Here is a 13,694-nt window from a genome sequence, read left to right as displayed (position 1 = left end):
GGGCTCGAACTCACAGACTATGAGATCATGACCTAAGAAAAGTTGGGATGCTTAATTGGCTGAGCCAATCAGGTGCCCCTAAAACTGTATTATTTTAAAGTAAATCCAAATATCATATAATTTCACTCATAAATACATCAGAATGTATCTCTATAGATAAATCCTTTTAAAAAATCAATACCATTATAACACATATAGCAAAATTAACAATTTCTTAATATTTCTTAAAACCCACTCTTTGTTCAATATTACCCAACTGTTCCGGAAATATATTTTTTACAGTTGGTTTGTTTGAATCAAGACCCAAACAAGGTTCATATACTGCATCTGGTTGATATGTCTCTTAAGTCTTTAAAATTGATAACATTTTCCTTTTCCCATCTTTTTTCCTAGGCCATGTATTTATTGAATAGGTCATTTGAATATAGATTTTCTTATTTTATGGTTTTAATTTGCATTTCCTTGATGATGAGTGATGTTGAGCATTTTTTTTTCATGTGTCTGTTGGCCATCTGGATGTCTTCTTTGGAAAAGTGTCTATTCATGTCTTTTTCCCATTTCTTCACTGGATTATTTGGTTTTTGGGTGTTGAGTTTGATAAGTTCTTCATAGATTTTGGATACTAACCATTTATCTGATATGTCATTTGCAAATATCTTCTCCCATTCCATCGGTTGCCCTTTAGTTTTGCTGATTAGATTTTCCTATTTTATGAATTTGACTGATTGACTCCTTGGGTCATTTAGCATGTTCCTCTGTCCTCTGCATTTCTTTTGTATTGATCAAGCTAGAAGCTTGATTAGTTTCAGGTTTAGAGGTTTCTTTTGGAGGGAAAAGGAGGGAGAAGTAAAAATACTTCATAGGTGGTGCTATGAGTTTCCTACTGCGTCATATCCAGAAGCACATAATATCCTGTGGTTTCACTTTCAGTGATGTGAGATCGATCTGTAGATTCAGCTGACAACAGCCTGATCAGTCTTTATGAAGTTGCCCATATACCCCATCACTAGGAAGCTTTGATGATCATTGCCTGGATCCATTATTTCATTTGGGGTTGCCAAAAGATGATGTTTTCTTCTAAATTTTATTTTATTTTTTAAACATTTATTTTTGAGAGACAGAGCGTGAACAGAGGAGGGCCAGAGACAGAGGGAGACACAGAATCCAAAGCAGGCTCCAGGCTGTGAGCTGTCAGCATAGAGCCCAACGTGGGGCTCGAACCCATGAACCATGAGATCATGACCTGAGCTGAAGTCGGACACTTAACCGATTGAGCCACCTAGGCGCCACTAATTTTATTATTCCTTCTGCATTCATTAGCTAATACGTCTATAAAGATTTTTCCCTCATAAACTCTTTGGTTACTATGAGATAGGGTTTGCATAAGAAAGGAAGGATACAGACTTAATTCTTTCTCTTTATTTTCAGTTTTCAGAAAAATGAATTGGTGCTGGTCACCAAAAGCAACCTATAAGTTTTTGTTTTTGTTTTTGTTTTTTTTGTAACTTTAGGAACTTGTGGGCCTAACTTCTGGATCTTTATATATTTGGTGTTTTGACCCATTGTAATCATTATTCTTTTGGATGCTCAAGTTGTCCTGTCTTTGGCCTGTGGTAGTCCCTTTAAAGATGGCATCTGAGTCCTTTTGACACACAGTGGTCTTGACTAGCCTCTTATACTTTCTGGCATGACAAAATATCTCAAGCAGGCTCATCTCGCATATTTCCTGCCCCAGACTTGGAGACAGCCATTTCTCCATTAGGTGGAATCTGGCACTTTAAATGTAAAAAAAATCTCCCAGGAGACTCCAGTGCCCAGGAGGCCCACTTTCTGTATGATATAGGGTATTCCTGATTGTATGGTGCCCATCTAGCTTAGCTCCCTGTTTTATCTCCTTTCCAGCTTTTTCAAATATGCTGAGCTCTTTGTCATCTCCCAGACAAGGTCTTCTCTCCTGATTTGGGACTTTGTGCACACTGATTCCTTTGTCTTAAATGCCCTTCCACTTCCTGCCCCTCTGACTCAGTGCAAGCCTTGACCTTTCTTTTTTTAAAAAAAATTTAATGTTTATTCATTTTTGAGAGACAGAGGGCGAGTGGGGGAGGAGCAGAGAGGGAGACACAGAATCTGAAGCAGGCTCCAGGCTCTGAGCTGTCAGCATAGAACCCGATATGGGGCTCGAACCCATGAACAGTGAGATCATGACTTGAGCCAAAGTCGGATGCTTAACCGACTGAGCCACCCAGGCGCCCCACCCCCCAAACCTTGCCCTTTCTGTGACACCTTCTTCACTCACTCTGGCGGGTGACTTAGATCCTATCATCCATTTATTGAAGTAGTCAAAACAGATCATTAAACTTTTAATAGTTGGCTTCCTTCCTTGGGGTTGCAAACACATCTGGCACATACATAGCAGGCACTGAGCTTTTCCTATCGTTGTGGCTATTTTCCAAGCTTATTAACCTTGGTCTCATCTCTTCCTGCTCTGGCTTCTGTTTAATACATTTCACAGAGCACCCTCTAGTTAAATAGCTAGAAAATACTTACTAAACACCTACTATGCCAAGTGTGCTTTACAGACATGATTTTATTACTCTCAGCCAGTGAGGTAGGGATTATTATCCTCATTTTACAGATGAGCAAGAGGAAGCTAAGTGAGGTGGCTGAAGTTCCCATAGCTAGGTAGTGGCTGGCTGGGATTTCTGTAGTGGATCTGACGCACAAAGCCCAAGATTTCCCTCCACATCACTGTCCATCAAAGTGTGGTCAATGATCCACCCACTTCAGAAACCCCTGGGGAGTTCATTAAAATGCACACTCTTGGATTCCATTCCAGATCTACTGACTCAGAATCCCAGGGAGATGGGGATGGAAAACTGAATTTCTAATAAGCTTCCTTGGGATGAGCTGAAACAATTATTATTTTTTGAATATGTGAAACACACACAGTTAAAACATTCAAAAGGTTCAAAGGATATAAATGAAAAAAGCAAACACCCCAGCTCCATTCCCCAATTGCCCAGTTCTCAGAGGCAACCACTTTTCCTTGACTCCACACACTGAAGTTTGAGGGCCATCTTTGTATTTAGCTGATACATCAAGAGAAGCAGGTGTCTGCACTCCAGAGCCCACAAAAATCTGCAGGTAAGATCACTATTCAAGGGCAGGTCCCAGAGTCACCAGCAAAGATGGCAAGGAGTTCTGTTTGGGCAGTGCCTACACCACCCTTTTCTAGGACTTTCCAACTTGCTCTGCTCAGTCTATCACTTCATGTAGGAGGGTGGTCCCTGCACAGGCAGTCTTATCACAAGCAAAGATCAAGAAAGAACTGGGCAAAGGGAAGGTAAGACACATTAGGATGAACAGAGGGGAGCCTGCACAGAGGTCTAGAGATGGAAGGGTCTGGGTAGGAGTTGCAAATCTAACATTTCCATTTGTATTTCCCATTATTTGTGGTAGCCATGAACCTTTCCCTTTAATATCAGTATTATTGGGGCACTTGGGTGGCTCAGTCCGTTAAGCATCTGACTTTGGCTCAGGTCATGATCTCACAGTTTGTGAGTTCTAGCCCCACACTGGGCTCTGCGCTGACAGTTCTGAGCTTGGAGCCTGCTTCAGATTCTGTGTCTCCCTCTCTCTTTCTCTCTGCCCCTCCCTTGCTTGCACTCTGTCTCTCTCTCTCTCAAAAATAAACATTAAAAATTTTTAAAAAATCAGTATTATTTAGGGGCGCCTGGGTGGTTCATTCGGTTAAGCATCCAACTCCAGTCATGATCTTACCATTGGTGAGGTCAGGCTCTGCTAACAGTGCAGAGCCTGCTTGGATTCTCTCTCTCCCTCTCTCTGCCCCACCCCCACCAAAAATTAATAAAATTTATTATTTTATTAATAGATTAAATAGATTAATATTATATAATATATAATATTAATACTAATAATTAATAGATTAAGAGAGCACACCCCCGTGTGCTCTCTCAAAAATTAATAAACATTAAAAAATCAGTGATATTTAACTTTTCTGGTATCACAGACTCCTTTAGGAATCTCATGAAAACCGTGGTCCATCTCCCTAGAAAACGCACAGATACATAAAACTCTGCAGCCTATCGCAGAAGCTTCGCAGCCAGCCAGCCAAGATTACCCAGGATATCCAGGAGGTCCAAGTTAAGAACTCTGCTTTTAGATGTTCCTTTATATATATACTTAAAACGCTCAGTTTACAAAAACTCTCTATTCTTTAGAGAGCCTGAACTATGTCGCCACTTGCAGCGAAGTGCCCTGCTGGCCTTGAACTAGAGGCCAGCTTGCTCAGGAGGCGGAGGCGGCAGTGGCTTCGGCCATTGAGAGAGATCGTCGGCTAGTCGGGGGCGGGGGGTAAGGACCCACAGATAGGTAATGGCTCCCGTTGGGGGCGGTGGGTGTCCTCCTCAGCTTTTAGCATCATCCGGCTGGGTCCCGGTGCTTCGGGCGCATTTCACGGTTTTTGAGCACGGCACCACCTGCTCTCCGCACCGCCCCACCCCCGCTTTCCTGGGTTTTGGGGAGCGAACCCACCCCTGACAGGGAACGCCGGCGCTGGGCGCGGCAGGCAGAGCTGCGCTGGAAGCCGGCGGGCTCCGCATTCATCATTGTTCCCCCAGCGCCTGGCACGGGTTGGGGCGCAGGCAGGGATGGTGGCCTGAAGCGCGCGGTCCCTTCCGCGTCGCCCGTCGCCAAGCTCTAGCGCCACAGGTGTTTCCAGAGAGCCTTCCCAGGGCCAGACCTGAGCCAGGCGCTGGCGACGCGAGAGAGGGACAAGGGTCCAAGTCTGGCCCGCTGAGCGCGGGGAGGACAACAGTCAGCTGGCGCAGGCAGCACGGGGCGCACGGGGCCGCGAAGGGACCTGCGCGTGCTCCCGCCCCGTGCCGCGCGCTCGTGACGGCGCCCCCGGCCCCGCCCCCGGCCTCTGCCTCCGGCTTCCCCCTCCCAGCGACTCGGCCGCGCTCCGGTCGGCGGGCTCTATGGGGAAAGCGGCCGCTCTGTGCCGAGGCGGCGGCTGTGGCGGCCGCTCCCGCGGACTCTCGTCGCTGTTCACGGTTGTCCCCTGCCTGTCCTGCCACACGGCGGCGCCGAGCATGAGCGCTTCCACGCCTGGCCCCGGGCCGGAGCCCAAGCCCCAGCCCAAGCCTCAGCCCCAGCCAGTGCCGAAGCCTGAGCGGCACCCTGTGTCACAACAGGTGTCGGAGCCAGTTTCTGAGCCGGTGCCAAGACTGGAGCCTGCGTCTGAGAAGACGTCCGACCCAAGGCCAGAGTCCAGACCGGGAACGGAACTGCTGCTGGGATTGGGGCGGGGGTCAGGGCCCTGGCAAGAGTTGGGCTCAAGTGTAGGGGCTGGACCCTTCCCCAAGACCTCGCCAGAGCAGCTACCGGCACTCGGGCCAGTAGCGGGGAGCGTGCCCTGGACCAAACCCGAGTCCGGGTCGCTGCCGGCGTCAAAGCCGCTACCCCTTGGGCGACCTGGACAGGGGAGGACGCCTCTTGGGGTTCCAATGTCAGGGACTGACACGACCTCCACTGCGCCCATGGCTTTACTGCCTCTGGACAGCTTCAAGGGCTGGCTGCTCAAGTGGACCAACTACCTGAAAGGCTACCAGCGGCGCTGGTTCGTGCTCAGCAACGGCCTGCTGTCTTACTACAGGTAGGAATGTGCCAAGTTGGGGCATCTGACGTTGGAGGGTGGTGATGCTACAGTGATGGTGACAGAGGGCGTCTAGGGTTGGAGGACACTGCCACTAGCCTAGGGATGTTTGGGAACAAGCCCCTAGCAGGAGAAATAATATCTCTGGCCAACCTCTAAAGGCTGGGGGCCCTGACCTGTAATGGGGGAGCCCCCCCGCCTCCCACCTCCACCTCCTCTGACAGGACCTCTGACAAGCTTGGGTTAAAGGAGTGAGTGGGGACATGGAGGGAGAGAGTGATCTGGGGCCTCCAGGCCCCTCTGGTCTTGGTAACTGTGGAACCTCAGGCAGCCAATCAGAGTCAGTTCCCCCAAAGTCTTTGATTCTGGTTCAGGACCTAAGTCCTCAGTTAAGGACTGAGGGGGACAGTCACCTTGTTCAGTACCTTGGAACCCACAGTACTTGGGACTGTTTGTTCCCCCCTTAGTTGGTCACTTAGTTTATTTCCCACTTTTCCTGACACCCCTGGTTGCCAGGCCTTGGGAGGGGCACAGCAGACTCACAGATGCATCAGACACAGTGTCTGCATTTTAAGGGCCCATCTTAGCGTTCTGTGGAGAACCAGAAGTGTCCTGCTGGGTTTCAAGCAGCATGGGTTTCAAAATTGAAATCAGGTAGTGAGATAGCTAACACTGCCCACTGAAATGGATGAAAGGGGGAAAGATACTGAAGGCTTTCTCTCCTTTCTTACTGGCTATTGCCTTAGTGTATTTCCTGGGGATGGTTAATTTCAACATCGAGGTCTTAGATCACTCTATGCCATTGGTCCTCAAACCTGAGCCATCAGCGGAATTCCCAGAAGGGCCACAAAGTACTTGCCCCTCTGCTGTGTTTCTGAGGCAGTGAGTCTAGGAGGACCTGAGATTTGGCATTTCTCCCAAGTTCCCAGATGCTGCTGCTCTGGACCATGGTCTGAGAAGAACTGCTCCATTGTCATTGCAAACAGAAGGGCACTGCCTTGCTGTTTGCTGAAACTCAGGTCACCTTGGTCACTTCACTTGGCCAAGCAGTATGCCTTCAGGTCACTCACTATAGGATTTATATGACCTTCTCCAGCTTTCTTGGGACACAGCTTCTAGAGGATGTTTCAGTCTATGATGCCCCTGAGAATTCAAGAGCTCCACTGGACTTAAGTGATGGCTCCCACTCCAAAATGGGGATCACTGTTGTTAATTCCTGAAAAGAGAGAAAGCTGACACTTTTCATGTGCTTTTCTCATGTGATGTCTTGGTGCCGCTAAGCTCACTCAGCTGTGCCATCCGGATCACACAGAACAGTGTTCTTAGAGTTAGGCAACCAAATGAAAAGAGGACCTTTTCCAAATGGTGTTTTATCCCACTAATCATTCTCTGTCAGGTGTATAAACACTTCACCAAGACATGCAATGATAGGGATCATCAGTGATTTGTTATAAATGTGTCATTGTCAGCTATAGACCACACAGTTTTACGTTACATTCACATCATCCTCACCACCACACTGTTGTACAAATGAGGGGTTCTGAGGTTTGACAGGAGGATGTAGCTTGTCAGGAGTCACTGGCCCAATAGGCAATGGAGAGAGATTCTGACCTGGGCCTTTAGTACTCCATGGTCTGTGCCTGTCCCAGATGTGTGTCCGGATGCCCACGCATCTCTGAATTAGCATTGTTGAATCATCTGTATTTACCAGGTATTACTAACCTATAGGGATCAAGGTAATGTTTATGAATATGGGGTCCCCCAGTTCTAGTGGAAGTAAAACCTGATTGCATTCACTTTTGTTTTGTTTTATTCTAGTTGAAAGGGCAAAGATGTCTCATTTTCTTTTCTTAAAAATAACTGTGTGTAGACAGTTGGCATTTCAAGGTTATCTTAAATGTGCAGATTCTTTGGGTAACAAGAAAAATTCTTATTGCTTGCTGATAAGGTTGTGGGGACAGATACTGGTTTGTGGGGTGGAGGGGGAGGGAACAAGTTTCTTGTGTGTGTCCTTGCATAGTCTGGCTCTGTAGTTTTGCTTTTGGACATTTCTAGACTGCAAGATGGGCAGAATAGTTATTTGACTTGTCCGGGTGGAGTGAATGATTCCTGACATTTGTACAGCCCTGTGCCATCATTTAGTCCCATGTGAGCCTTTCCATGAATATGTCCTCATTCCCATTTTATAGGAAGAGAAACTGAAGCCAAATGAACAAACTTCAGTGGCTTACCCAGAGGTGCCCACTTGTACGGGGTGCCACTGGAGATGGGTAAGTCTCCCAGTACAGAAAAGGCCCTTCTGAAGCGGAGCCAAAATTGCCACTTCTTCCTGGCACTTCTCTTCTGCCCTCTGGAAGACCCTTTGGTCTGGCCCTCCTCGTGCTTCTCAGCAGTTCAGATGTTTGACACCTCACTGCTCTCCTGTCCCTGCTTCTGATCTGAATCCTGCCATCCTGCCTGCTGTGGTCAAGGATTGAGTGCCCTGTAGGCCTGTCGCTCACGGTGCTGACAGCAGTGGGGTGGGTTACCCAGGGCTCTGTCTGTGCCTGCTCATGTGTGTTCTCTCCTCACCCTCCCTGGAACCCCGGCTCTCAGTAGTTCTCTAAGTGTGTGTATGGCTAGAAGAGAGGCAAGATACAAGCTTGTGGGCTGCAGACAGGGTGAGAGAATTTTTGTTCATGATCTCTCTTCCTTAGGGGCCAGGTAGAGCCAGGTTTAACCTGTTGGGCTGATGCACCCGGGTGGAGAAGGAATCAGAGCCATTTCTCTCACAAGCTTCCCTTTTGGAAAGACCACTCTGATTTTATTTTATTATTATTTTTTAACTAAGTGAAGCCTGGTGTTTGGAGAAATGTCTTCAGTGAAAATGTGGGCACACATTTCTTGTGCTCTCTCTCCTAATCCCATCCTCCAGCCTCCCTCCCTCCAGGGTAGCCACCATCCCAAATTTTGCTCACTATCCTCTTTTTTTCCTCCTTATTTAGTTTTATCTCCTTTATGTACAGTTTAAAAGCCCCATATTTTTCATTTCAGCCATTTTTAACTTAATAAAAAGAGTATTGTACAATATATGATTTGGAGAGGGGGGACTCATTTTGACTGCTGTATAACAGTCCAGGATGTGAGTGTGCCACTTTCATTTATGCATTTTCCTGTTGATGGGTGACCATGATAATTCTAGTACACATGCAGGGGTTTCTCTTGGGTGAAATTGCCAGGTTGTAGGAATGTGAAAATTCCCCTTATATAATGCCCAAACTGTTAGCCAAAGCGGTTGTATCAATTTAGACTCCCACTGGCAGTTAATAGATTTTGTGGATTTGTATTCTTTGCAACACTTGGTATCATCAGCATTGATTTTTACCAATCAAATAGGCATACTATGGTATCTTGTCATTTTGGCCTGAATTCCTCATTATTTTTACCTTAATGTAAAGTCAGTGGAGGTTTGGATTAGAATTTCTCTATTAAGTGTGACTTCTTCAGGTACTTCTGTCCTGGATTTTGCTTGAGAAGCTCATTTGATCACCTAAGCTTATTCTAGGTACATAGTGAGAGAAAGTGCATAGTGCCAACAGCTGGGCTTGGTAACAGTCATGTTATCAGGATTAAAAAAATACTGTAAATATTGTCACGTGTAAAAACAATTTCTGGGAAGTATCAGGAATTGTTGGCAGGTATTTACTTCTTTCCAACAATGTGCTAGGAATATAAATAAATACAGGAGTTACGGTTCTTATTCCATTGCTAGCATTCTTTTTTTTTTAAAGTTTGTTTGTTTGTTTGTTTGTTTGTTTATTTATTTTGAAAGAGAGAGAGCACAAGCAGGGGAGGGGCAGTGAGAGAGAGAGAGAGAGAGAGAGAGAGAGAGACTCCCAAGCAGGCTTTGCACTGACAGTGGAGATGTGGGGCTCGGACTCACAAACTGTGAGATCATGACCTGAGCCAAAATTCAGAGTTGGAAGCTTAACTGACTGAGTCACACAGGTGCCCCTCCATTGCTGGCATTCTTAATCACATATCTGTTTGGATACAAACAAAGAGAATATGGTTTGCGCTCAGTTTTTTTTTTTTTTTTTTGGTTGTTGGTTCCCATGTATCCCTAGTTCTCTCATCTCACAGAGAACATGTGATTACATGACATTAAGGAAAAATTCATAAATGATGTGGAATTTTCAAAGGTGTCGTCTTCAGCAAGTCTTTAGGGAAAGACCATTTCATGCATATTGCTTTATCAACATTAATGACAAAATTGATTTGGTTAAGCAAAATTCAGCTTTGTTTATACCAGTTGCTTATTCAGTGACACTATAAATGACATTTGTTTCCCAGGAAATGATTTCAAACAGGAGCATTTGTTTTAATTTATTTGTTGTTCAGGCTGATCTGTGCAGGTAGGAATGGCTAAGGCAGTTAGCAAGGGAGGCCTCAAAGAAATTAGTCTGGGTCTGTAAGAAAGAAGGCTTCAGTCAAGTGAGAGTAAAATTTGAAAGCCTTTTGGTGAGGAAGACCATTGAACATTTGGTGAGCTGGGCCCATTGTGGGGTTGTGGCCAGGTGAGAGAAGATGGCACACCAAGACATCTTTGCCTCTAGGATGGATCGTGCACTCATTCTTCCAGCGAGGCCATCTCTCAAAAGCCACTGTCACAGAGACTGGGTGCCAGGAAATAGTAGTGTCCTCAGTGTCACTTTAGGTAATACTCATAGGACAGATATGGGAAAGTTGCAAAATGTCCCTGAAAAACGTGAAGTTAAGAGTGCAGGTGTGCAGGTTAAGCCACTGGGGTCTCTAACCTAGAAGATGGTGGCCTTACCATATTGGATTCGGCTTTAAAATATCATTCAGTGTTTCATACCGTGAGACCGTTAGGAAGCTGAGAAGAAATGCGTTGGTTGCTAATGTGTCCACATTTGTTTGAAGTCTATTTTCTTCACATTTAGCATAAGGGTGTGGCAAAAAGGTCATGAGTGGACTGGTAGCATACTTTGGAGAAGCACGGTACACACCAACATTCTTAGCAAGGTCTGGTGACACGAATTGTAATTTTCCCCACCAAGCCTGCTCCTCCTGCTAACTTTTCTTTCTATGAATAGCTGCAAACCTCTGAGTCATGCTTGCTGCCTCCTCCCTCCCTATTCCGACATCAGATGGAATTGTGAGCTCTGCCTGTCTTTCTCCTCTAGTCCCTCCTCTCCGTTCCTAGTGCCACATTGTGGTTCAGGTCTGCCTTCTGCTTCACTGGTGTCCCAGCTTCCAAATTCTGCTCTGGACAGCTCATCCCCACCCAGTGGCCCTGGAGTTGCCTTGTCTTCTCCAGGATTCTTTTTCAACAGTTCCATCCCTTGTGTTCATACATCCCTGCATTGGTTTTCTCCTGTTTGAAATGCCCACAGTGGCCCCTGACTGATCCAAGGGCCATGTCTTCCTTCTCTGGGTGCCACATACACACAGTGTGCCTGTAGGCATCTCTGCAGATAGCTTTGCAGCAAAGGAACATCATGGCCAAGTGCAGCATCTTTGTATTCTGCATAGAGCCTAGCAGGGTGCTTTGCTGCTGGTATGTTCTCAGTAGCTTGGTTAATCTGAATGGATGAGTAAGTGAATGAATGAGAATTGCCTGCAATTTTATGAGATTTCAGAAAGCCAAGTATGTTAGTGCCAAACTTGGATTTTCTTAATTTGTTTTCAGTTTTAAAAACTTGTTTGCTGGAAGGAGATTTGGATGATAAGTGGGAGATTACTGGCTTAAGCCTGGCATGCCAGAAAAGCTATAGTTATAAAATAGAGATTATCTGGATATATTATGTTGACAGATTTGAATGTGTTGAAATAGGCTTTTCAATGAAACAGTAACCTGTGTTCCTCATTTGTATTCCCATAGGGTTACAAGTGTTTGTGCATATGGTCTCTATATACCTAAGACGATTTGTCACTTCATAAAGTTGGAGGAATGGGGAGCAAATATAAAGCTATTAAAAGGGCTTTTTGTGATTTTATCGCTCCTTCAAAACTAGTTTCATGTTCACCAGACGGTTTGCTTTGCACACGCTCCATGTGTAAGACCCTGTGGGAAGCAGGCCATGGATCAGAGGTGAGGCTCCCACCCCAAAATGTTAGAACCAATCAGGTAATAGGCCCTCACATCTGTGGGATTCTCCGCAGATATCAGAGGGATTTCCAGCTCATGGTTTCAGTGAGGAGTGCAGACCAGGAGTGCTGTTCTATTATTTGGAACAAAAAGTAGGAGCTCATGGACAGCACCAGGGACAGCTCACGAACTCTATCACCTCACATTGGGGAGACCCCTAGTGTGGTCTTGTGTTGACTAACTCCAGGTTACATAAGGAGCTAGGAGGACTCCTACGACTCAGCATCTATTTGTGCTTACAGCTATGCTTTATTACAGTGAAAGGGGGCAAAGCACCATCAGCAAGAGGAAGGAGAAGGCATGGGGTGAAGTCTGGGGAAACCAGGTGCAAGCTTCTGAGAGTCCTTTCCCAGTGGAGTCACACAGAACATGCTCAATACCTCCAGCAATGAAATGTGAAATGTTGTCAGCCAGAGAAACTCATTAGAGACTCAGTGGCCATGGTTTTTACTGGGGGCTGACCACATGGGTACCCTCTGCCTGGCATATACCCAAAGTCCAGACTCCCAGAAGGAAAGAAGGTATTCAGCAGAGACCACAGTTTTGTACAAGTAGTTTAGGCACAATGAGCCACCTTTAGCAGTTAGTGAATGGGGGGAGACTTCCCCAAATCCAGGTTCCCAGATGCCGGCCAAGGGCAAATCTCAGGTGCAGGCCTTTCAAAGGGTAAGTGGTCTCAGGCCAGCCGTGTTAATTCTTTTCCGCACAGCTCTGACTTCCTTCCTCCTTGCAGACTTCAGTGATGTCAGGCAGGGGTAAGGGCCAACACTTGCTCTGGTTCAAGGAGAGTAAGTGCTTACCTTTGGCTTTGAGTGGCAGAGTGGCTTCTTATTTTCTATCAGAGAAAGCATGTGCCAGTCGTGCAGGGTATGGGTGTGGCCTGCTGCTCTGTATGTCTGAGGGCCTTCTCTATGGAGTTCTGGTCATTTGGTTGTCCCTTTATCGTTTCAAAGACACTTTTGTAATCTAGACCTTCCCCAGTACCCTTTAGTGACCTGGATTTTGCATATGTCTAGGGTACACTTGCTACATGGACTTCCTCTGCAAGTACTTTTGTGCCTTTGATGGAATGTCTGGTGTGAGTTCTTCAGCTGCTACTGACCCTTGTGCCTTCTTCGGGAAGGTCTGTTAATCCAAGATTGGGGCCTGATGAGCAGTCTGGAACATTTGCAACAGTAAGCATACACCAGCTCTGGTTGTATCTTTTATTGAGGGCCAATGATCTATAAGGCAGTGTGGGAGATAGACATGCATACCACCATCAAACCACTGGGTGGAGGAGGAAGGGGAGGAGGGGAATCCATACCCATCCTGGCCATTAAGTAAAAGGCCAGCAGTTCAGACACAGTGTTGTGGGGGAGCTCCCAGGAAGTTGGGTTTCCAAGCATGCAGCTTTCATGCCTCTGTAGTCTTCTGGGGTATAGTTCATAGACTATGTCAGCAAAGAAAGACAGGTCTGTGAAAAGGGTGTGAGTTTCCTTAACTAGGATCAATGTCTGCTTGTCCTAGGGGGAGAGAAGTACACTATACTGTAAACTCACATACAAGGAGTAGGAGATGGTAAGAAACACCCTGAACAAGATTGAAATTGGCAGCTTGATGTGTGGTGAATCACACATACCAGGTGTCACCACGCGGAGATGTGGCTTTAAGAGGTTCCTTTCATAATCACACACATGAAGCAAACTGTCAGTGAGTTTCAGGGTCATGCTGGGTGTTGTATGTTTTTTTTTTTTTTCTTTTATATGGGACTATTTCCTGCGTCTGTTTCCGTTTTTAAGAGTTCTGATCACTAAGCTTCACTCCTCTTGACACCTCATCACATGCTCAGCCACAGCTCTGTGCATTGAAGGCTGATTTAACAAT

General features: G+C 46.1%; 1 protein-coding gene across 2 annotated transcripts in view; it reads left to right on the top strand.

The window, feature by feature from the left end:
- Positions 1 to 13,694, top strand: part of OSBP2 (oxysterol binding protein 2) — a 191,020-nt gene that overhangs the window by 9,830 nt on the left and 167,496 nt on the right. Inside the window, exon 1 of one of the 2 annotated variants that reach the window (XM_053206343.1) lies at positions 4,931 to 5,677. The exons of the other annotated variant lie outside the window; for it this stretch is intronic. Coding sequence (XP_053062318.1) covers positions 5,001 to 5,677 — 677 coding nt within the window. The 5' untranslated portion in view covers positions 4,931 to 5,000. Of the gene's footprint in view, positions 1 to 4,930; positions 5,678 to 13,694 lie in introns of those variants that run through there. 2 annotated transcript variants of the gene reach the window in all.

Source organism: Acinonyx jubatus, chromosome D3 (genome assembly GCF_027475565.1).
Source record: "Acinonyx jubatus isolate Ajub_Pintada_27869175 chromosome D3, VMU_Ajub_asm_v1.0, whole genome shotgun sequence".
NCBI classification, from domain to species: Eukaryota; Metazoa; Chordata; class Mammalia; order Carnivora; family Felidae; genus Acinonyx; species Acinonyx jubatus.
The sequence above is the reverse complement of the archived record's forward strand: the minus strand, read 5'-3'. Positions and strand labels throughout refer to the sequence as shown.